Source organism: Ischnura elegans, chromosome 12 (assembly GCF_921293095.1).
Source record: "Ischnura elegans chromosome 12, ioIscEleg1.1, whole genome shotgun sequence".
NCBI lineage: Eukaryota > Metazoa > Arthropoda > Insecta > Odonata > Coenagrionidae > Ischnura > Ischnura elegans.
Window position 1 is genome coordinate 84,263,447 of NC_060257.1, and position 25,725 is coordinate 84,289,171.

A 25,725-nucleotide genomic window follows, 5' to 3' on the forward strand; every position below is an offset into this window, starting at 1 on the left:
CGTGGGTTAGCAATACCAATAATCCTTATTGCTCTTTTTTGGAGCAGTAAAACTTGTTTGACAGAAGAAGCATGCCCCCAAATTTCATATACATATATGCAGCCGTGGCGTAGCTGGATTATCGAAAACTCCGTTTTATTGGAAACGTACAGGAAACAAATACAATGCGCAAAAAGATTTTTAAGGTATAATTTTGCCATTAAATTAAAATAGTGACTGCAAATTCTTAGGGTGTGAGTATAGGTAGACAGCCAAATTAATAATAAGGATTATGGTCGATAAAGGCAGAATAAAACCTGGACACCACTGTGACTTCACAAACAACATTTCTTTTCCCAATTCAGGGGGTCACGTAACCAAAATCTCATGCAAATTATGAACACCTGCGTACAAATAATAAAATAAATACTTGCTATGCATTGAAAAATCTTTTATTTAAAAGTGACGAAATCGCACTAGCCGATGGTAAGTCGCCAGCCCCGCATGCCAGATTACTGGACGTGTCGGATTATCCCAAGGCCGGATTATGGAGATTGTACTGTATTACTGATGACTTCATGAAACTGAAGTGGCGTAGCCAGGGGGGGGGGGTCCGGACCCCACCCGAAATATAAAAGCGCAATTATTTCCCTTAATAAAAGAAAACAAATTATTGAAAAATCATGAATTTACAAAGTATTTTTTTAACAAATGAAGTTTTTTCGACTGTGAAAAGTGTTAAAATTAGTTTTAACCCCGTTACTTATAACCCTATTTTTAAAAAATTTTCCCCCCTGGTTTTGGACCCCCCCGAACGAAATTCCTGACTACGCCACTGATGAAACTCATGACTTCATAACTGCATGAGACCTTTTCACTATGGAAAATGAAAGAATAAACTTTGTTAGGTTAACTTATATGTTTGAAGAAGTACGACCAGGGTTTCACAACTTAGTTACATCGTCAGGTATAACCCTAAACCCTACCCGCTGTGCAGTCCTCGGTTATATGACCGTTCATAGGACCCAATATTTGTTTCGATAACTTGTTCTGCAATACTATCGTTTCTGAACAAAATTTGAAATCCTCAGCGGAAAATGGTGAATATTGCACACTTTTTCAGTCAGTGGCGTAACTATTTGAGTTGTAAGAGCAGGATATTTGATTATTAAATAATGAAACGATTCATGTGAACTTACTATTGGTGTATATTTCCCTATGGTAGTGAATAATGGACAATATCAGACGAGGAGAAACTGATGGCTTTCGGCTATGTGAAAATTCATCTACATCGAAATCTACATCAAAATTAAATGGATCGACCGAGTGAGGACTGTGGAATTCCTTGGAAGAGTGTGGTATCGAATTGAAGAATCCATGGAAAAAACTTTCTCCTGACAAAAATTGAGATGAGGAGGAAAATTGAAGGACAAAAAAATTATTAAAATTGGATGAGAATGCGAAGATGTCTCACCTCATGACCCCATAGCCATGATACTGTCCACCTTTCCAATGTCCTTCATATATCCCAACCGATGGTTTCGCATGACCGTCTTGGGATGAGGGGATAGGGCAGAGATCCTCAGAGAAATATTAAAATTATTTAAAACTATTATTTAGTCTTGACTTATGATAACTGCATCTGCTAAAAGTTAAAGATCATTTATTAATATCACGAGTCACTGAATACTGACCGGGCATTCCCCCGGGCCCTCGTTGCATGGGGGGGGGGGGGAGGCAGTGTCGCAACCGCATCCCCCAAAGCATATTCCTGGCTACGCCACTGATTTTAGGGCTGTCAGCGCCGTATTTTCCGGGGAAAGAGACATATCATGGGTTCGATTTTTTTCTTGCAACACGTCTGTGTCTGCAGCTGTGTTTTCATTAAAAATTAATTCCTATTAATTTCGGTAACCCAAAATATCTCCACGTGGTGTTATTTCCAACATTTATAACCATATCCGGGACGATTTAGAACATTCAAAACAGGTTTCAACTGTAGTAACAGCCGGTGCAGCCACTGTGGCGTAACTATGGGGGGATGAGGGGATAGATTCCCCGCAAAGCATCAGAGAAATAAAAAAGTTATTAAAAAATATTGCCTAGTTTTGAAATATAATAACTGCATTTACTTAACTTCAAATTTTTAGTTACAAAATTATGTTAAATGTATATTCAGGCATGTCATTTTTCAAAAATTTTCCCGTCCCAGGCCATCTCATCTCCCTCAAAGAACATTCCTAGTTACGCCACTGTGCAGCCATATTTATTTATCCGTAAAGCAGATTTCATCACGAAAGTGAGCTCCAGTCGGGCACTTTACGGTAAAGTGACTTTTCAGCAATTTTTCGTCTATAGTGGCGTCCATTAAGCGGAGAAAGCAGAAATTAGACTATCTAAAGTATAATTTAGTCTAAAGTGCCGTTAATGAATCCGACACTAAAACCAATGCTAAAGAACAACTATGCCCTACGTGGAAGATATTTTTTTAATATTAGAAAGTGCACCTTCGACGCACATGTTATTCTGATTCTATGACTTTGGTATGGAAGTTCAGACAAATTCTTCAGAACCTATCGATGCTATGTGGTGAAAATCTCTCAAAAGTTATTTCATTTCACAATAGCCGCGCTCCCGCGAATTCAATCGTGGCGGTCAATACTACCAATTGCGTCGCGTGCTTTCGCGTCTCTCCAGCCGCGGCGCATGCAGCGCTGGCTGCCCTCCTATCGATACAGAATATTTTCGATGTATCGTATCGATTCATAATCGTTTGTTCCATATATTTGTGCCGTTTGCATTGGTAAATATTATTGTTTATGTCATGTATATTATAGAATATCACGTATTGTTCACGGAATAAGATCTTTTATACTACAGTTATGGTGATAATCCATTCTGATTAATTAGCGATAAACCGCACATTTACTTATTCTTAGGTTCCAGATTATTCGACTTTTCAATTTGTTTGGACTTTTCATTTTTGTTGAAAAATTTGATCTTTGGGTGCTTATCTCCACAGTAATATGTTTGGGCTAATGATTATAGACATTAAGAGATTCTATTTTGCTATATGCTCTTTAACAGGCACATTTGAGAATGTCCTGTTATTGTGTTAACCGTTTCAAGCGTCATCGTCAAATTTTACATTAAAAAGGGACAATTTGTGGTTATCATTTATGTGAATTTGTTGTTGAGTGATCCAAAATTTGATCTGTGTGAGTGAAACATGACGTTTCAGTCATATTAATACATATCTTTTACCATCCCTCTGTTGTCAACATTTGTTCACGTTCAACGTAGTCAGAATGGAATTATCAATGGGGGACCGAGTGTACGCAGCAGAACGTATTATGAAGAAGCGTGTCCGAAGGGTAAGTTTTCTCAATGAATTGATTTCTTTTTGCTGCGTTTCATAGTTTTTCCTTCAGTGTATTCATAGTTAGGCGAAGAAGTATTGTTTAAACGACTCATATTTTCCTTTAGGGCCGCGTGGAGTATTTCGTGAAATGGAAAGGATGGAGCCAAAAGTAAGTATGTTTTCATATTCACTAATCCCTCAGAAATGAGTCCCACTAATGTTGTATTGAGCAAAATTGTTATCTTTTGTGGTACTCTCAAAACTTAGGTGTCTGAAATTATTGTGCATTCACGGATAAGTGTGGGATGCCGATTGGTGTTAATAGTTGTGCGCCTAATTCTAATATTCGCAAAAATCCATTTTAACCCTTTGACGATTATATTTCCATAAAATATACATGCTTGTGTTTTGTGGATTCTGGCTTTAATATCTGAATGACTCAGAAAATGTATTATAGTTTAAAATGAAGTTTCATTATGATCATTGTTGGTGCCATTCACAATAATATTCGGTGTTCAAGGTATGGAGGCAGATGAAATGCGTCATTAAAAGCTTAATGCTGTATTGTACAAAATTAAGAACAGTCCGGGCATTGACTTGTTATTGCTATATGTATTTAGTTATTTAGAAATTGAGATAGAGTACCTGATCAGTCTGTAATAAAAATAAGCTAGCTCATGCGTAATGTTTTCTCTCTGGAACTTCACACAAATTGTATTCATCTTTAGTATTTTCAAATATAAGCTACATATAAATATAAATGTGCTAACTACCGCTAAAACAACTTCCTGCTACACATTGTTTGATAATAATATTTGTTGCTGTGTTGAAATATGTTCTCCTACCATAGCATTTTTCAAGTTACCGAGTACCCAATGAGACATCAACTGCATTCGTTAGAAATGTGTGTTTTTGTTTTTCTTTCGTGAGTAGGAGTGATCGTCGTGGGTATATCACACGTTAGGCCACAAATGTCTGTGACCTTCTTGATATTTGTAAAACATGTGTCAAAACTCTTATTTCGGCAATGCACTGTGTTTTTACTGCCTTGGCTGATGGGCCAATAATCTGGTGAGGCTCATGCCTCCAATTCTCCAACTTCTCCAATTTCTCCAACTTTCAACAAATTCTCCAACTTCTCCAATGCCTTCTTTGCTTCATCTCTTTTCAATTCAGGTAATGCAATCTCCTGCTCTGTATTTTTATTTTTGATTAGTTTTTTCCTCAGAGTATATTGGAGACCCTTACAATGTTGCATTCTGAATGAAATTTGATGCGAAAATCGTGCCACTAAACACCATAAGATTTGTGTGAAAAATCTTTTGCCACCATAATTTTTTGCACACTTCTTCTTGTAGCAATAATATCCATTGCTCCATACCCCCTAGATGGCCAAACTACCTCCGCAAATCAGTCTGAGACAACTAGAGACCATTAATGCAGCCGCGATTATGTACATGGAATGACATTTTCAGCAATAATTGTTTCACTCGTATTTTTTTCTTATATGTACACCCTTATTATGGTGTAATTTTCACGTTAATCATTAGTTGTGGCCATTTTGTTCCATATGAGAGCATACCTAACAGTAAATAAGAAATAAGGTATCCAACTATCCAAATCATTTTAAGTGACTGTTGAATTAAGAGAGATCACATAGTTTTCTCTCGAATCATGGCAAAAATCATGCGATAGCTCTCGCTTTCTGTAATTATTAAATAATAAATACATGTTCACTAATGCATGCATGCTTGTTTAAACACATAAATATAATGGTTTAAAAGACAGCAGTGCCTTCACTTCGGAAGATATGAAAAAAGGTGTCTATCACTGAAACCTCTCTATAGTGAACCTCCTTACATCAAATTGCCCAAATTTTGGTCACCTCCATTACGATGTAAAGAGGTTCTACTGTAATGATTGGATTCTCCAGCAGCACATCTCAGTACGATCATAGGGCTCTACTTTCTTTAGTGTTTGGGCTTACCAAGTCAAGTGGGATAGAATTTATTTCACCAGCTCATCATCCTCAACTATGATTAATACTTTATCATTCATCCCTGACTTACGAGGGAAAATATTAAACAACTTTGATTCTAAGGTCTGAAATTTTCATATATTCTCAAGACTGACTAGCCTGCATTTCTTTGTAAATTATGTATTAATTTTTATATCTTAACCACTTATGCTTGTTTGTGTAAGCTTTCATTTACCATCCTACCAATGTAATATTCTTAAAAGCATTGTTTTTATCTACAAAATACTCAAAATACTTGGGTGTGCATTAAGTTGAAGGTTAGGAGGTTGCAAATATATGTCATACTTTCTTGGTGTATGTGCCATTTTCCCTGTAAGCCTAATCTTTTCCTATATCAATGTTATTTATTTTTAGGTACAGCACCTGGGAGCCCGAAGAAAATATATTGGATGGGAGATTAATTGAAATATTTGAGCAAGGGTAATTATAATTTCATTATAATTTTGTCTCTAATAATTTATCTGTCTTGTCATAACTAATCTTATCATTGTTGATTTAAGTTCAGAGTTATCTGCGGTTTGATAATTCAAAATGTCCTGAGCGTATTGACATATTAGTGGTGAAGGATCAAGGTATGTTAATTACCTAGGTATCAAAAACCATGAAAATGAGATGAGATAGAACTTTGAGTGAATTTATTTTCAACTTGTCAAGCTTATGGTCCCCTATGTTGGTTAGAAATCTTAAGAGAAAATAGTGTTGAATGATAAATTAAAACTTTTCCCATGATTGTGAAGTTAATTTAATGCTCTTGGAAGAAGAAGAAGGGATCAAGTTTTTCATGTCCTAATTATGTAATTTTGGCTGCTCTTGTAAGAAATATGTACTGTAAAAATATTGCTGATTATATTTCACTGTTGTGAATTGTGGTTATTTTCATATCAATGCTTCAAATGCATGCATGGAAGATCATGTTACCATAACTGAAGCTAATTTTGTCCATAGCAGCAGTTTTAATGCTCAGTTTTCTTTTTTTACTCCATGAAATGCTCATTCAATTACCATAATTTCTTAACTCTAACACACACTGCTATATTATGCACTCGACGCTAGCAAAACCTTGACTGCTGAAATTAATTTATCGAAAGCATTGATATTTGAAACAAGCATCATAATTTCACTGACTTAATATTTGAATGCTCATTGTTAAATGCAGCGGCCATTTGCATGGGAGAAGGTTGCATTAGGAATGACAACACTCAATCTGAGGCACAAGCTCAACTACTTCTATTCTCTTCCATTTTGCATGAGAGTGAAGCACCTGAGCTTCCTTCCCTTTCATTCTTAGATGGCCTTCACGGCCCTATTTTCAGACTCCTATGGCTATGGTCCACTGGCTGCATTATTTTTAATGTACTATGGGGAAAAAGTATCCAACAAAGGTTGTGCTGCCACTATTGCTCTGTGGGATAGTACGTTTCCTTTCCAGTGGGTTGTTATTCTTTGGTCAGTGAGTCTCCCGCAACCCAGAGCATGACTCACGATGAAATCTGTAGAATATAGCCGCATTCGACGACATGATGTGCATACATTAGGAATGCTCTGAATTTTCCTTCGCATATCACAACAAAATGACAAAAATCACTACATAGCCATATCAATCTTTCTCTTGAGGTTAACAAGACAGTCAACAAGCAGATTCGATGGGTCACATTGTGGCGTTACATCTTTAAATCTTCCAGATTCTGAATGTAAGCCCCAGACACAGGGAACTCCGATCGTCTGTCACTAGCTGGATAAGGGAAAGACTCCACAAACAAGAATAATCAGCACTCAAAGAAACAATTGTCACAAAATTACGAGTCATTTTCAATCAATATTTATTAGAAGTAGAAATATTCAAAATCAGAATTATTACAGAAAACAACAATGATAACTAATAATCTCATAGGAAGCATTACCCAAGACTAAGTACAAGCTGTATGATTTTTAAGAAATCATGCTCTCAACTGAGCAATCTGTCCACCGCCAGCGCTGAAGCAAAAAAGGCCTGGCCGACCTCCAAACTGTGTCAGGGTGGAGGGGGGAATTTGCAAAGTAGTCGAGGGGTAATAGGGAGATGTTCAAGTTAGCTGCATTGGTGTAATAGGTGCCGCTGTTGACCTCGCACCACTGCAAAACGTCCATCATCCAAGCTGGGTTTGGGGAAGAACCTCGTACCACCGGGTTTTCTCTCCTCTATCTCCTGGGTTGGAGACATAGCCAAGTGGTGTGATAGCTGGTAGAGGTAAGTCATTGGAATTCAAGGAGGGGAAAGACAAGTAGGATGAGGTGTTGGAGGGAGAGAGAGTTGTGATAGGACAGGTGGAGTACTTCTCACTCCAAACTGCATTCTTATGCCTCAGCACCTACTTCCCCTTGATTGCCAGGAGTAGGTATTCCTCCGCCGTACTAGCTATATAAGTCTTGATCTCCAGGTGGGCTGGCATCGAAGGGCATTGTTCGAAGGACAGAGTTCGGAGACAAGAGTTCCGAGACTTAGAGTCTCCGAGCCTTTGAGTCGAAGGGCCTTTGCGCTAAAATCCTTTGCACGAAAACCCTTAGCGCAAAAAGTCCTCAGCAGGAGAAGTTCTGCAGATAAGTTCGGAGGAATTTCTGGGGGTACACTAAAAAAATGCCATAACATATTCGAAAGCAGTTGACTTTGAAGAAGTTTTAGCTTTTCTGGAAGGACTGACGAGCACATGGCCAGAATGTGTTTTACTTTGGATTAAGAAGGATATGCTCCTATCTTGATTTGAGATGCCTTTGTCAGCAGGCGAGAGTTGGAAAAGTAGTCGGCTTGTTGGGGGCAGGCTTAACAGTTGGGCAGACATATGAAGGATGAAATAAAAATAGAAGTACCTTGTACTACTGGGAGAAACCCAACAGGGAGGGTAATGAGGCATTAAAAAATGGGAGATGGGGAAGACCTAGGTGTACAACCGGAGATGTGGAGGATGATGTATAATTCATCAAAGTGCTGCTGAGATTTGGAATTTAATTAAAGAAGACATACTGTCCAAAGTGAATTCATCAGAGTATGTTTTTCGAGCCTTGATTTTTTTTGTCCGCAGTAATTTTGATATTTTATTTGACCCTTAAATATTGTCAATAGTAATTTGACAGCAATAAATGTCATGAATTGTTTTAATTATACAAAGTCGGATTTCAAAGCATTTGAAAAGATAGTCATGTATCAAACTGCAGAAAATAATTTTTTTTTGTTTTGGCCACTATGTGGGAAAATATAAAATGTTCATTTTTTTTACGATTAATGGAATTTATCTCGCAAAATTGTGTCTTCATTTAAATTTGTAGCAATCATGTGCTTATGCATTGAGGAAATATTTTCAGTCGCAATTGTCGCACTAAAAACTTTTAAAGCAATGATTGTTTTCGGAATTAAGCGTAACTCCTGATGCTCACGTTTGCTCCTCACCATTGCTGTCTTGCAGATTACGTCTGGTTAATATTTATGTCGTAAATTTTCAAGACACGAGAAAACGAGGAAGCGGAGATGGGCTTTAAGTGAATTTCAGAACGAGTGCCAGAGTAGGTGCGAAGAAGGGAACGAAAAGAGGGTTTGAGGGAGATAGTGGGAAAAAGGAAGGCACTACTGCTTAGGATATTGAATGTGCCAACATTCTGGTGAGCAGTACGAAATACGTTCAAGCCTCGATGTGAGGCAGGCAAGTTCACCGTCATGACCTTGGTGGCTGAAGGAAGACAGTATTTGAATGTCCCTCATCTTGTTCCAAGGATTATATACCGTTAGAAAAGGAATTCATTCTCCTGCGAAGCAATGGTGGCGGCACCAACTCTGTTGGGATACTTTTTTCCCCCATAGTACCTAGTTAGCAATTCTTCTTATCATGTACTAGTTCACCAAAATATATTATAATAAAGAATAATGTCCACCATATAACTTACAAATTTTTACAATAAATCATGTTTAACACATGTGCTATTTGTGTATGGTGGGTTATTCAATATTTAACATAATGAAAGCACTTGTCTATTTCCACACTTATTTATTTAAACTACCAACCTAGGTTTTGGCGCATAATGCCATTTTCAAGGTACATACCGATGGCTAAGTTATGAGAACACATTTCTAAAAAATTGCAGCTTTTGAGGAGAGCAAAAAATGATTATTTTTTTAATTGAATATAATTTTAATTGAAATTAAAAACCAAAAATACATAAAACTGAAAAAGAAGGATACATTTGCAATAAAAGAGTTTTTTTGCTTGAATTGTATTTTTTACTAACAGTATTACCGTATAAGCGCGTGTAAGAGGCGCACCTTTTTTCCTAGAAATTGCAGCCGAAAATGAGGGTGCGCCTCTTACACAAACTTCTTATCTTCCCCCCCTCCCCTTCACCGGTCGCAAGTCTAAGGGGAACTGAGTGGCCTTGGTTTTCAGTGTGAGTCAGTCATCTGTAATCCTAGGTCAAAAACAAGCGGCAGGCAGGGGAGTTTCTCCCTTAGTGACGTATTTTCAAAATGCTCCTGTATGCTTTTCTTGTAAGCATCGCGCCGTTACGTCGGTACCCCAGAGGTGAACATGGAAGATCGCGCAGGGTTTTTCGCTCCGGAGGGCGCGCTAAATTTACTGCCACGAGTGGGCATCTCGCGGCATTTATACTGCATATAGTAATCGGTTATCAAAAGTAGAGAAACGCGTATTTTTGAAGGACATACCTAGTTAATAGTCAATATCTGTCTTGCCGAGTAATTTCCATTACGCTGAGGACCTGATTTTCCAAAAATCATCTTCAGACGCTAATTTGAGGATTATTGCAACTGAAAATTATATTGGTACCAAAACCTGCGCTTTAAAAAATTCGAACGAGTGTGTTCATTGTTGGACTAAATTGTGGATGGAAGAAATCAGAAATGCTTATAAGTGAAGAGCGCGGAAGGAGAGGTCCAGGGGAAGGAGCGCGATTCAAAGCAAGCAACGAAATATGGAGGGGAGGGAGCGCGCTTCCTCCCCTCCATATTTCAAGCTACGAGGCTATGAGCGAAGGAGCACGGGAAGAACACGTCCGATCTCGCATGTGACGTCGTTGCCTTCAAAGCGAAGGGGCGAAGGCGCAGCAATGTGATATACGCTGTTTGCGTTGCCTAAAGTTTCCAGTCCGTCTCGTCTTGTTTGAATGCGCTTATGCTACGCTTGTTTCTTCCGAAATTGTCCTGTTAGGACTATTTTGAATATTGGTAGCCTTGTTTTAACTATAAATCTTTGTGTCAAACAATTAAGAGCTTAAAAAACTTAAATTCTGTCAGATATGCGTCGCGTTAGATCTCTTTCTTTTTTTGAACGCCGTGCGTGTCATACAATTATTGAAAGCTACCGAGATATCTTCGGGCTCAGTAGATGACTCACCTAGCATTTGGCCTCCAGAGACTGGGAGATCGATCAAGGTCAGTTGGTGAGACGGGGTAGGGATGAAACACGTTTCCATTGTTCCCCTGTAACTTGATGTTTTCCTATTTTCCTGTGGGGTCTCGGAAAGGAAAAAAAACGGCAGAGGCATTGGCTGATGGAGGGCCGAGTGTAGTTCCGTTAAATCTACGACGTGGTTATTATCCTACGGCGCTGAGATTGCCCCGATTGTTGTCCAAGCTCTTGGGAAAGTTCATGCTATGTGCTTGTCGTGTTTTGACTTAAAATTTTCCAAAATTTTCCAAAAAATTCTATTGCAATACTCCTGCGAGAGCATTTAAACAAAATTGTTCGTGAATAGGACAAGCATCGTAGAGCAACGGTGTATGCGAATAGAGGATCGGAACTCTTTCTACTCCCTCTTATGCCGCTATTACCGCTAATTAATATTGAAAGAGAAAAGTTCGATAACTGTCGAAATTCCAGGCGAACGTCTGCAACACCGCGCGATAGTATAAAAAAAAATGCCGCAAATTTTTTTCTTCATAGCTCCGATGCTCAAAATAGGGGTGCGCCTCTTACACGTGTGCGCCTCTTACACACGCTTATACGGTATCTCAGATAGGCCAAATTTTGAGATACGTGTTGTTAGCCATCGATATGTGTTTCATTAATGTGCCAAAACCTGGGTTGGTAGAAATAATGAAGAGTGGAAGTTGAAAAGTGCTTTCATTATGTTAAATGTCAAAGATTTCCTCCGAATTGCACTGGGAAACGTAAATGTTATTCAAGTTTTTATGTAAATTTTTTGTAAGGTAATTTTTGAATTTTTGTATCCTAACTTTTAATTTTTATATTGTCAATACTTCCATAACAGCAGTCAGCGAGAGCGTGATCCATCTGGCAGCAAGAGAGGACCTAGGAAGAGGGAGACTAGTCGATATTCGGTGAGTTATTGAAACATATCATCGGTAACTTATGAAATTAGTCAACACGGGAGCTTATTTCATTTTGAGTTTGAACTCAAAAGACTGCATTATTCTGTTTCTGGATTATTTTATGTTGCAGAAGTCTTACATTGTGCAGCTAAGCTTTGTGATGATAGCCATGCTATTTAGGTGTAAAAGAAAAGTCACAATGGTGCTATTTGAAACAAAATAATGTCCCAAACAAACTCTCTGTTGCATTTCTCTTGGGAATATTGTATCAGTTCCTTTACACTAGCGTTGTGGCTAATCTTACACTGTCTTTGATATCATTTATGAAAGGAAAAGATTTTTGTAGACTGTAATGGTTAGCATAATATGCTGGTTTTATGAAAGAAAGTTCAAATTCAGCAAGAAAGCGAAGTTCATGGCCTCAGACTATAGGAAATCATATCTTAATTCCAATCAATTTATGAAGGCTTTTAAGCGTGCCTTTCATTTGGTTAAGTAAGATCTGATGCTTTCATTGCAAAAACAGTGGGCGCTCCCAAGCGCCAGCAAAAAAAAGTCACATCGGGCAAGAATTGAACTCACCATCATTACTTCTGTAGTCGACCACCATAACCACAGGGCTACCTCTGTCATATGGAATTCATCATTCAATACAGGTTAAATATTGGAAATTCATTTTTTTACGAACCATAATTGCTTTTTTTCTCGAAATTCTACAAGAGGTGCATTGTCTCGCTTTGGTGTATTGAATTTATAGCCATGATCTACCAAAACAGAAACTTGGATCTCAATTGGCCACCCAATAGTTGTGTATTCCCCTTGTTAGTCAGAGGTGAGTTCTGCCATCGCTGATCAAAACCAACCTTTGGTTTGAATCAGTGAGTGAGGAAAAATATTTCTCCATAAGATATCAATCATTCACTAAGTTATTCTGCCTAAATGTTGGTAAGGATTTGAACTGGGGACATCTTGATCGGAAGCAACGCAGACCAAAATATAAACTCATCTGAAAGCTATTTGGTTTGGCAACTTTTGCCCAATATGAAAGTTTGCTCCAAGAATAAAAGTGATGAGGCACACCTTTAAGTGTACATGTAACCAAGTACATATTTGTGTATTTTACCGAACTCTTGGTGGATTTCCATCCACAGGATGCCACCGCCGCCATTGCTGCCTCATCAAATGGCCAAGCGACTGAGGAAGGAGCAGACGACGTGGAGGAAGTCACCGAAGAGGTTGCGCCCAGTGCGGCGGAGGGTGAGGTTGAGAGAGCCGTTTCGCCCACAAACCTCGACGAATCTCAGCAAAGGAGGAATGTGGGTAAGCAGCCAGCTCCGAGCCCTTCACCCCCGCCTGCTTCTGCACCTACGTCGTCATCTTCATCATCCTCTGCATCAAATCCACCACCTCCTGCTACTGCTACTACTTCATCATCCTGCACACTGCCCATCACAGTGGTCACTTCATCTGGTCCCCCGTCTTCCGTACCCACGAGCTCACCAGGTAAGTTCTCTTGTCGTCTCGCTACTCGCTGAGAGTCCCTCGATTCAGTTGGTTGATGATTGGAAGAATGTAGCCAGGGATCTGAGGTGGATGGTGGTCCATTGTCGACTCCGGTGTGGGAAGGCAAGTGAAACGTTTTCCTTGAGAACTCTCGGTGTGCTTCTGCCTGAAACCTCTTGTCCCTAGGTTTAAACCTGTGAAGGTTTTTTGTGTGACTATTGGCGTTATTGTTTCTTGTGTCCTTAAAGTTAATCCTCCAGATGCTTAAGCCGTGGTTTTTGCAGGTTGCGCTAACATCCATTCTGTGACAATCCCATTATTTCCTGGGACTCAAGGTTTTTCTTGTACGTTCTTGTCAACTGGGGTAACTTCGGCCTGGAGACGTAAATATATTCATAGTTCTGTATTTTGCCATTAACATTGAGTTATCAACTTATTTCTTGCATCAGTGGACAGGTGACATTTATGACTCTTCTTCTGATGGAGGTTAGGGAAGAATTGTTAACATTAACTGGTTATGTGTACATCGATACATTACAATGTATGTAATAACAAGAATGTTAATTTTACATTTTTCCTGAATAAAATAAATTTACTGGTTAAAATCAAGGAACACTTGAAAACAGCATACTAAGACATTTTTGTGGGGTATCTTTGCTCCAACTCATAATTTAGAACTGTATTTACATGTTTACATTAGATTAGGCCGAATTTATCCTAATTCAAGGTAACTTTGGCCCATATTTTTGGAAAAAAATCCTTAATGTTAATATTTTGAGTTTCATAAACAGTCTAAATTGCAGGTACATGCTCTGTCAATAATTTTAGCCAATTTATATACATACATTGTTTATTTATTTCAAAATTAGATAAGTTTGTTTGTTTTCGAGTATTCATGAAAAGTTGGGCCAAAATTACCCCAATTGATGGTATCTTGTTTTTCATAGCTCATGTTCATTCAATTGTTCTTCATGGTGACTTCACTTCGTTTATTATTTTAACAATGGATGGCTGCTAAATTCTTGTTTGAAGGAATGGACGTGGGTTCCTCGTAATCATTCTTTGCCTAAATTTTTGACTTCATTTTATCAGATAAAGAATAAAAATTACCTTTCTGGAGGTTTAATGTGTGCTGTTGGCCTTATCTTCTATTTACCATCTACAAAGCATGCATTCATTTCATCATTGCTGTTAAATTCATATGTGCAATTGCCTCACTGGTAATTTTAGAACTTTAAGTAATTATTATGACTTCGGTGTTCTCACTTTGTCTAATTAAGAATTTTTTTAAATTTCCCTCTGATCATCCCTTCAAATTCTATCTTTTAGTGAGGTATTCGTGAAATACATGATGTATGTATAATTCATAACAGTGCAAGGAACGTGTTGCAATCTTTGCACTGTCTATTTATTCATATTCATGAGAAGAAATTTTTTTGTGTGTGTGTTTAAGTAGCTTGAACGTGGCATAAAAGTTTCTTTTCAATAATTTTCTGTGTGTATATTTCAATGTGAAGCCACATCTTTTATCTAGTAATCAAGGTGCAAGTAATCATTCCTCAGATTATCTGTTTGTCTATCGTCTCCAAAAATATCTCCATACCTCTTCTTCTTTCCTATTTTCCCTACTTACATCGTCTGCTCTCTCTTGCTGATTGCAGCTGTTTCAAGTCCAAAACAATGCTTCATTTGTTTATATGAAAAGATAATGCTGAATTCTGCCTGCTGAAAAGGCTTTCCAGAAATCTAATCATGCTCCCAATGATATTGTAATGCAGTAGACTCTTGTTAATACGGACAACCTAATTACAAAGTTCTCGTGTTTACTAAGCAAATCATTGGTCAATACAAAAAGGCTGATCCAATCTATTGTTAAAGAAATGTTACTATGAAATTTTTGTTGTTACAAGATTTAAGAAATATTATATAGAATATTCATATTTTAAAGGCCGTTTTACACGAGGCACGGAATTGCGCAGGTTAGAGCTGCATTGATTTCTAAAACGGCGTGGAATTGCACGAGTGCATGAACGAAATTAGAACAGGGGCTATTTTGCCGTCTCACATCCACGCATTCTCGCATGCGTTCTAGCAATTCACCGCTTTACACGACGCAATTTTGATTGTGCCTTTGCGCATACGTCAGATTGTGCAATTCCGTGTACCGTGTAAAACTGCCTTAAGATATTATTTTGTTAGGAATATATGTACCTCCTTAGTGGCAAAAAAATTTACAGAGCACAATTAATACTTATTTTCATATACATAAATTATAAGAAGCCATTGTCATATCAGATCAATCTCTCTTCAATTCCATTTCTAATAGAAACATTCTTTTGAACTTCGTTATTACGAACCTCCGGTTTTTTTGGTCCCGTGAACTACGTAATAACGAGAGTTTATTGCACTGATAAATTATGCTCACTATTTGTGTGTCCGGGGCAAGTACGATTTATTGCTTCTGTGGATGTATTATAATTATGAGGTTTCTCGAAGAAATTAAAAAAGGCCTTTTTTGGGATTTTGGCTAGTTGGACCTTAACCCTATTACTGCCAGCCCATTTCAGGTGGGATGTACGAAGACTGCCAAGGCTATTTTCCCGAATGAGCAACATTTGAGACTTAATTTTATATAATAAGTCTAGATTTTTTCCCAATTCTTAAGACATATTTACATCTTGTAACCATAGATAGATTATGGGGGTTTACATAAATCACAGCTGTTGAAAAGGTCACAATCACGAAAAAAAAAGTGAAATAATTTGGGCCGATAAATAGGCCCCTGGCAGTTTTCGCTCAACCAGCAAGGGCCGAAATCGGGAGTCTGGTGGCAGGAAAAGGGTGAACTTGTTTACGTTGAGTGTGGCCTGAGGGTGTGGGATCTTGGAACTCCTGTGGACCCCAGAAGAAATAAGAGGGGTGACTGAAAAGTTTCCAACCTGCGTTTATATCTCCACGATGGTGCTATCATCTGGGCTATGGCGTACTTATAATTACAGTGCACGCCTGATTATCCGGGCTATGATGGGGAGAGACAGCACGAATAATAATCGGAAAACACGGATAACCCAAACTTTCACTTTAATGTCCTGCAATGTTCATAATTTACGTAAAACAAACAATATATTATTATTTATGCAGTTATTCTGTTATTTTAGAGTGATTCCCGGACTCATTGAGAGCTTTCTTTGCCAGGTTGCGATCTTTTTAGCGACGATAACACGGTTGCACTCGTATTATTACTGCTCCATTTAAGACCTTGTTTTGAAACACACCATGTAGTCGCGTCTTGTACAAGTTGCCAGGGTTGCAACTGCTGCGGGACGTGTATTCGTGATCATGGAGTGTGGTCGCGCACTGCAAGGCTTGGAAAACAGGGACACATTGCTCCCGTGAATGCAGCTAGCGCGCGATCGCTTCCGTTATACGAAGGGGATTCTGAATGAAATGATAAGTGCGGTGTGTCCTAGATTTAAGGCAGTAATTCCTACAATTTTGTGTCTGATTTTATTTTTTTGGTAAAGTTCGTGGACAATATTGTCGTGTTCCCAAAATGGGTCACGGAATTAGGGACGTAAGTTACTCAGATTTTAGGATCTTCATTGGCCAAAGTCGATTAGGAATGGAATTTGGGGGTGACGGGTTGAGGGGGTTGTGGCCAGGCTCACAACAAATGTTGAGCGAGAGTGAAAATCATGCATGGATAATCCGCAACACGGATGTACCGCAGCCGGATAATCGGGAGTCTGCTTTAGTCCCCATTTGATTGAACCACATGCTCATAGCTGCACTTCCACATCTTTAAGCAGTCCTGAAATGCAGATTTTATAATGGCCTTCTGCGTGCGGGTTACTCTGAATTGTCTCGGTGTCAACGAACCGCTCTGTTTTGAGTGTCATTTTTGATTGTGGGAACATTCCAAAGTCAGAAGCTATGTCTGGACTGTAAGGAGGTTGGTGAAGCTATAGAATCTTGTGTTTCGCCAAAAATTACTGCACAAGGTTTGATGAATTTGCTGGCACTATCGTGGTGAAGAAGCCAGTCACTGCTTCTCCAGAAATGAGGTTGTTTTCTTCTTACAGAACCATGCAATCTTTTCAGAGCTTCAACATATTATTCTCTTTTGATTGTCTGACCTCTTGGAGCTAATTTGTAGTGCACACCACCCTCGCAATTGTAAAAAAATAATCAGCATTGACTTGACATGGCTCGGACTTTGACATGCTTTTCTCTTTTCTTTGGCAGCTCTAGAGCTCTGGCGCAAAGATATGAATTCAGGTTGAATACTTTTCAGGCACACCTCATATATTCAAAGATCAGATGTGGTAGTGCGAAATAAATCAACGTGTGTGTGCAACATTTGAAAATCAGATGTAGCTTTGGATGAAGACATTGGGCTCCTTGTCGGACAAATGTAGTCTTGTATCAGCCACCTTGACATAGTATTTTGTGTGCTGAAAGCACAAACTTTTCATCAGGATGTATTTGAGTATGGAAGAAGTATTGGCGTAAGAATTTTTCAGATCATTAGGCATTAATTGGTGGAATGAAGGAATATTCTAGGTAGAAAAAAGCAAAAACAAAGTGCAAAGATACATAAGGCTCATAATATTACATGCGGTCTTTTCGTTTGTGCTGATAATGACACAAAGCTGTTGAATCTAGCGGACAGCATTAAATTATTTTTGGAACAGCTCTCAGTTTTTGTATCGTTTTACAGTGAGTAAGAATTCTTTGTTGTTCTGTTTGATAATTTTCTCCATTTGTAATTGCAGTGACGTCCAATGCCAAAGTAATGTCTCCGCAACAATCGCCAAGGAGTGATGGGAGTGGAGAGGGATCCCTGAGTGGTGCCACAAAAAGGAAGGCCGAGGTAAGGCTGAGGATTTATTTATTTAACACCAAAAAGAGCACTAAAGCCTTTACATTGGGCTACATAAAAGCAAATTAATAATAAATCATGCATGTATGATAAAAGAGTATAAAAATAATCTCATAAATAACAATGTTGTTTAACCCTTTCACTGCTGTGAACGTACTTTTTACTTCCTCCTTGCCATGCACTTTTGCAAAAGCACTTCGAAGGGTCCCTAATCCGGGACCCTATCCTCGACGAGCTCACCCACGCAGGACTGTCTCATCGACCCTACCAGCAGGGGGCCTCCCTCCTGAAAAGTGACCGCTCTGACTGCATTCGAAAATCAATCAATCAATCCGATCATCAAAAAATGATTGTTTGCATCGCATTGCTGCCAATCGAGCAATAAAGTACGTCTTTGAATCGTGTTTCTGCGATGAGAAATAATGATTTTGTTAACTTTGCGAAAATGGCCATTTTCCGGTGGCCCGCATCCACGTTTTTAGCAAAGTTAACAAAATCATTATTTCTCATCGCAGAAACACGATTCAAAGAAGTACTTGATTGGTTGATTGGCAGGAGTGCGATGAAAACAATCACTTTTTGGTGATCGGATTGAATCATTGATTTTCAAATTGCAGTCAGAATGGTCACTTTTCGGGAGGGAGGCTGGTAGGGTCGATGAGACAGTTCTCCATGGGTAAGCTGGTGGAGGATAGGGTCACAGATTAGGGTCCCTTTTGAGGGTGTACCACGCCTATTATTGAAGTACCTGCTGCATGGGCCTAGGAAACGCATTTTAATCTTTTCGCCGCATGTGAGGAGAAGGCTTTCGGAGATTGAACAGCAGTGAAAGGATTAAGGAATGCAATATGTACAAAAGGGGTTGGGGGGAGTATCGGAATGAAAGGCTTTGCAGTTGGCTGTTGAAACTGGTGCGGGAGGCAGAGAGGTTAAGGGAAGAACTATTTGAGAGGGAATTTAAAAGGGAAGGAAAACAGTAGGAAAGGGATATTTGCAAAAGTGATTGTCGGAAATTGGGCCGGTGGAAAGTTTCTGTATTGCATGTTGTGCGTGCTGGAATGTTGAGTGAAAAGAATGAGCAGAGATCAAAATGCATCTGAATGACCCATTCAGAATAAAATCCTAAACATTTTGTCGTGCCACCCTCGTAGGAGGGCGTCCGACTCGAGCTCGGGTTCGGAACAGGGGGGTTAGATCAGCGGGAAGAGAGACCTCATTCCCTCGAGAGTAACACAAAGTTTTATTCTTACGTTTTAAAGATGGGCGCTAGGCAGCTCTCACTGGTTACTTGTCTCCCTCAGATGAGTTGAATCCTGTGCTAACGGTCCCACTCGCAATGGACCAACCCTTCGTCTGACGGCAGCCACCCAGTTGTCGCAAAAGTACTCTCCCCTTTCCTAAAAGACTTTCCCTTTTATCTCCCTCCAAGAGGGGTCGTCAGTTTAGGGAAAGAGAGGAAAAGGGAAAGGAGGGGAAGGTTTCTCTCGAATATTCTAGGCGCCCTTTGACCATCACGCGCTCGCCCATGTGCCTAGTCATCTGCGACCAATGCCCAGTATCCGAGGGAAAGGAGGAAGCGACCGCGAGGGCGGGGGGAAGGGGTGGGGAAGAAGAAATCGAAGGAGAATGTATGACTGGCAGAGGACTTTGCCTTCTCACATGCTGATCGCTCAGCCCTGTGTCATAGTCCCAAGACTTTACGAAACCACGCGGGAAGGGAAGGAGAAAAGATAAGAGAGAGGAAAATTTTGGAAGTTCGCGGAAAATTTGTGATGCTGCCTTTGCCTTAGATTTACTTTTATTCCGAGAAGCGGAATATTACAATTTTTTACATTTTGTAGCAATGAATGAGCTAATGTAATGGCTTAATCTATTTTATGCTACTTTAGACTTTTCTAATGATGGCATGCATGCTTTTAGAAAGGACCTGTATTTAAGAATTCTTTACTGCCACATGCTGAGACAAGTTTTAATTTTTTATTTCTTTTCAGTAGTCCATAGCTTCAAACAGTGCTGTTTTTCTTTTAATTCAAGTTCATCTAGAAATGAAAATAGACAACCCTGGTAAATTTTCAGTGGAAAATTATTTATTGGTTCAACGCGTTTCGACGCTGAGGCGTCATTCTCAAGTACACTGTTTATTGTTCAGACAATCCAATAAATACCCAAATTCTAGCAGGGGGGGGAGAAGGGTTATACAGGGGGGGAATTCGGGGTGGAGTAGGAGGGTCGGTTACTCCACATCTACATCTACTTACTACTCTGCAAGCCTCCTAAATAGGCGTTTGGGGGTCTTGTGACACCAGCTGTGTACAAATAATAAGGAAATGTACATAAGAAATGAATAGCATTTATTGAAGTCCTTTATTATTCTGGGGAAAAGTGAATTCCTTTACCAATCGGTTTGGCAAAATATCCTTCTTAATTTATCGTTTCTGTTGGACTTCATCCGCAATCTATGCATTTATATGATAATACTCGATTTTTGTTAAAATTTATCTTTATTTGTAGAAATCAGTTAAAGCTTATACATTTATAGGAGATACAGATTTAAAGGTGCACAGGTGGTACAGGTAATACATGGCCGGTTGCGCTGTGTAATTTATACGCCACTGGTATCGGTTTCCTCTTGCCGATCTAAAAAAATATTTGCTACAATACTTTGTGCATTAAAAACTCACGCTACAGACAGTCAAAATGATATTGTGTAAGAATATATGAGGCCATTCAAGAAAAGCAGAGCACGGAGGTACACGGCCGGTCGCGTAGTGTACTTTGTACGCCACGGGTGTAGGTTCCACTTGCCGATCTAAAAATGAAATATCTACAATACTCTGAGCTTTGAAAACTCGCACTGTTGACTGTCATAGTACGTTGTAAGAATACACGAGGCCATGTTAGACCAGAATATGATCACAATGTTGAAATCCTTGGTTTTCGAAGATTGGCGTGCTTTATACGCCAGCGCACCCGCTCGAGGGTTAAATCTGGAATTAAAAAATCATATTCACTGTATAAAAGCTTTGAAGAAGGTATAAAATTGTATGGAAACGTTGGCCAAAAATTTTGCTTTTAATTTCCGAAGACCTACATGTACAGTACACTCGTGATTATCCTAATGGGCTAATGATGTGGAGAGATGGCACGAATAATAATCGGAAAACACAGATAATCCAAACTTCCACTCCAATGTCTTGTAATGTTCATAATTCACGTAAAACAAACAATATATTATTATTTATGCAGTTATTCTGTTATATAAGAGCACTTCCCGGGCTAATTGAGAGCTTTCTTCGCCAGCTCTCGATGTTTTTAGCGGCGAATACACGGTTGTACTTAATTATTAATGCTCAATGTAAGGCCTGGTTTCGAAAACCACCTATCGTGGCTGTGTGATAATGGATACAGCAAAGTGGTTTGCACGAATGCTTCGAAACCACTGCTCAACGTCGGAAACTAGATTGTCAGGCATCACGCCACGTAGTCTTGTCTCGCACAAGTTGCCGGGATTGCAACTGCTGCGCGACGTGTATCCGTGATCAAGGAGCGTGGTCGTGCACTGCGAGGCTTGGAAAACACGAACATGGTGCTCCTGTGAATGCAGCTAGCACGTGATCGCTTCCGTTTTACAAAAGGGATTCCAACGTAAACAATAAGCCCGGTGTAACCTAGCATTAATGCTGTAATTGCGATGATTTTACGTCTGAATTTTTAAAATTAAGATCGCGGAAAAAATTGAGCTATATTGAAAAATCATGCACGGATAATCCGCAACCCGGATAAACCGCAGCCGGATAGTCGGTTTACTCCAAGTCTGCTGTACTCCAAGATGCTGATCAATGTTAAAAATGTTGACACCAAGAGAAAGAAAAAAAAACTGAATTTATCTTCACAGTAACACTGTACTCCCTTGTTTTCATCCTCCAAGGTCCTGTCCAAGGAGTCTGGGAAGATTGGTGTCACCATCAGCACATGCAGTGGAAGCTCAAGCAAGGGAGTGGGGAGCGGGCCTACGTCACCCAACGCATACTCCCAGCAACAACAGCAGCAGCAGGCGCACAAGATGTCGCCAGCCACGACGCCACCGCCCCTCGGTTCTCCCTCTGGCCAGCACCACCCTCCTCCCGCATCCAGTCCCCTTGGTGTCAAAGTGGGCGCTGGGCCTCAGTCTCCCGCCTCGATGACCGCCCAGCAGCCTTTGTCCCCATCTCAGCGGCTCGGGCCACCCGCTGCGAAGATGCCGAGGCTCACGGTCGAGCACTCTAATGTTACTCAGGAAGGAAATCAAAGCAGAGCCGTAAGTTTTTCAATTCTCTCAAACAATCCTTGTAGTAGTTTTCAAATCATGTTATGCTGTTACTGATGAGTTCAGGGTTAACTGTGTGAATCCTTTCCATCGTGGAAAATGAAAGGATAAACTGTGTGATAAAGGAATGGCGTTACAGTCGATTTTTAATTGACCGATTTTCGTAGTTACCACATTACAAGTTGTTGACTACAAATCCATTAATTTTAATGGTGTTAATGATTACTTTTCTGCAAACTCTTAATACTGGATCTGAATTCTCATTTGTATCAAAATTGCAAATTACTGGAACGAAAACTTCAGGAATACCAAACGCTCGAAGTTGGCGACTTGGTTTTACACGAAAAAACTGGTACTTTTTTCAGAAGAAACGGGCATTATGCTTACTTGAATGCATTTTGTTTTTATGATTATGATTGGTGCAAAAATTCTAATGACTGTTAGAACCAGGGTCATATGTATAAAAATTTGTGGTTTGAAGTTCTACAGGATTATAAATCGATTTTTCACCTTGGTATGTACTCATTTTCCATGCTTCTTCTTGACATAGAATTGAGGAATCGAGTCAACCCAACACTAGTACATGTGTGGGATTGCACAATGGTGTTCCCCGTGCAAAATGGCCTTGGCAGATTATTGGTTGGGTGGATGGCCCTCTTGATGGGTCTTCCTCCAGCAGAGGGTGAAGTGGGTTCAGGTTTCCACTCACTTCACCCATCCTCCCTCTGCTGATGAAAACAGTGAAATCGATGCCTCCACTGCATAAACGCTCAGCAATTGCCCACCTAATGAAATCCACTCATCTTTATAGCCCTTGACGTACTTGATGAGTGGATTTGAATCGGTGGGCGATTGTTGAGCATTTATGCAGTGGAGGTATCGAAATCCACCCAATCTAAGGCCCTCCTTCTGTCTCTTTCCCTTATCTTTCAACTCACCCCACTCTTTCCTGACAGATAGATGCCCTTACTGTCACACTCGACTTGATATGGAAGGAGATATGTAATTGCATGATAGATGCACCTGACGATATAACTATGTTATGAAACCAGGGTTGCATTTTTTCAAATGTATTAGTGAACCTAACTAAGTTTATTCTTTCATTTTCCATAATGTAATGTCATGCTTTTAGTACAGCCTTCGCGACCTAAGCTGTTTATCTCATTTTCATCAGCATTTCAAAATTTGCCATTTTGTGTTGCTCTTCCAACTGTTGTTTGAAAAAAAAATGAGGTTTCCATGCTATATTTCCTAGGAATTCTAACCATGAATATTTGTTTTTTTTTTTTTTTTGATGTTGCTTCTTAATTTTGAAAACAAAATTATTCATTTTGATGCAAGCACGATTAGAACTAAGAAAGAATGTTAGCCTGTAGTTTGAATCATTGTCAGGAAGATTTGAAATATGATTCTCTGCGTGAAATCCAGTCTATGATCACTGTGTGATTAGGTAGTTAATTAACCAAAAATTGAATCATAATCATTTTATATTGCCTCTATCAGCTTCAACATACTTGAATATGTATGTCATTTCAACAGAGACTGAACTATAAGGTACTTCAGGAGTAAAATCATGTTAAAAATATAAAAATGGGTGACTCACTGTAATATTTATTAAATTAGCAGTGAATTAGTGATTTAATTTTTGTCAGAATATGCAACTTGAATGAAAATGGCATTACAGTTGACTCAAACAGCTGGAAAAGATGGCTTATAAAAATAGTTTTGACTTACCTGCCAATGATATGCCCTGTTTTTACTTTATAATACTGAAGGATGTCAACTATTTTGGCAGTTTTCTTTACTAATGTCAAAACTTGCAAAGAAGCTTTAGTTGATAATTTCGAAATACAGGCGGTCCTCGACTTTCGTACAATTCGCACTTTCGTACGTTCAAAATTGACACCTTTTACTCGACTTTCGTACGCTAAATTCGGACTTTCGGACGCTGGTCTGTAATTTTTTTTAAATTCCCGCTATGTTTATTGCGCATCCCAACATTCAATTGTTTCAAATTGCAGTATCGGCAGTATATGCGAACAATATGAACGTATATAATGAAGGGAATTGTTGGTAATTGACTCTGATCCAGGTGATTTATTTGGTAGAGAGACTGCCTGCTATAGGCTCCTTTATCAAGAGAAGAGGAAAGCCTTCATTGAAGATATTTTTCAAAAGAAGTTGACTAGACATCATCGAATAGCTTTCAATAAAACTAGTAAGACCTTCTTTCTAATTCGTTTGAGTGCTGTTTAATTCATGTAAACCTTCAGCAACGATATAGCACGACATATCACCCGAATTCCGTTTGTCTTTTTTGAATAACATGCGGAATATACGCGATCACGAATGTCACCTGCCAAACATTGAATTTTGGTGTAAAAATTAAAAGGTATCCAGAGTGCGGGTTCAACGAATACATTTTTTTATGCTACTTGATATGTCCTTTTATTTATAGTGGACGTAATAAGTGGAATGCCAACTTAAACGCCAAGAGGAAGTTTCACTCGATAGCCAACGGAGTTCTTGTTTTTTAAACTTATATTTGCATTTTCTGCGTATTTTCGAAATAAATTATATGATTTGAGGAGTTTTATTAATATATTATAAAATTAAGTCAATTGAAATGAATTCCGTGAAAAAAAAGGTTTTAGTACGTAAATTCCGCTCTTTTGGAACGTAACCCCTAATTAGTATGGAAGTCAATGGTTCGACTTTCGTACAATTCGACTTTCGTACAAGTTTTCGGGAACGCATTGTGTACGAAAGTCGGGGACCGCCTGTAGTGTACCTTATGTGGTGGTTAGGAGAAAGCAAGTATCTTAAGGTGTCTCTGACTTGGAATATCTTAGGAAACCTAGCACTTAAATGTCATTTTTCACAGCAATTGATTTTGAGGGTAGTCACTACAATATTAGTTTATGTTATGTAATCAATTTAATGGGCTGTATTTCATTTGAAATGAGTTGGCAAATGTTAATTCAGCTGTTCTGGTCCCGCATTATTTGACAAACGAGGAGAAATATTGTAATGGTTAAGGTAGGTAAATATTAATAGTCCTTGATAAAACAAGGCTGTATATATATGAATGCTTAATGGGGATGGAAGATTTAATTAATGTTGGTTGAGTGTTATGAAAGGGGAGAGCATACTCAAGGAACTGCTAGACAATCCAAATTATGATTACATTGTGAGCAGATATTTACGTCCACTTAATTAGAAAAAAAAGTGTCATGGTAGCCTCACACAGTGTTTTGCATTAGGTTAGTTCTTAGAAAAGAGGGGAATGCTAAGAAATTCAGGATTTGAGGCAAGGAGAACATATTCTGGAAAGTTGCGTGGG

At 39.0% G+C, this 25,725-nt stretch overlaps 1 protein-coding gene across 4 annotated transcripts in view; it reads left to right on the forward strand.

Annotated features, from left to right (window-relative positions):
- Positions 1–25,725, forward strand: part of LOC124169814 (chromobox protein homolog 6-like) — a 109,796-nt gene that overhangs the window by 70,946 nt on the left and 13,125 nt on the right. The window contains exons 1-8 of one of the 4 annotated variants that reach the window (XM_046548585.1): positions 2,723–2,782; positions 3,283–3,353; positions 3,466–3,509; positions 5,733–5,798; positions 11,631–11,700; positions 12,843–13,194; positions 17,970–18,067; positions 22,005–22,373. In XM_046548585.1, coding sequence (XP_046404541.1) covers positions 3,288–3,353; positions 3,466–3,509; positions 5,733–5,798; positions 11,631–11,700; positions 12,843–13,194; positions 17,970–18,067; positions 22,005–22,373 — 1,065 coding nt within the window. In that variant the 5' untranslated portion in view covers positions 2,723–2,782; positions 3,283–3,287. Of the gene's footprint in view, positions 1–2,722; positions 2,783–3,282; positions 3,354–3,465; positions 3,510–5,732; positions 5,799–11,630; positions 11,701–12,842; positions 13,195–17,969; positions 18,068–22,004; positions 22,374–25,725 lie in introns of those variants that run through there. The other 3 variants (XM_046548588.1, XM_046548586.1, XM_046548587.1) reach the window with 3 other exon arrangements.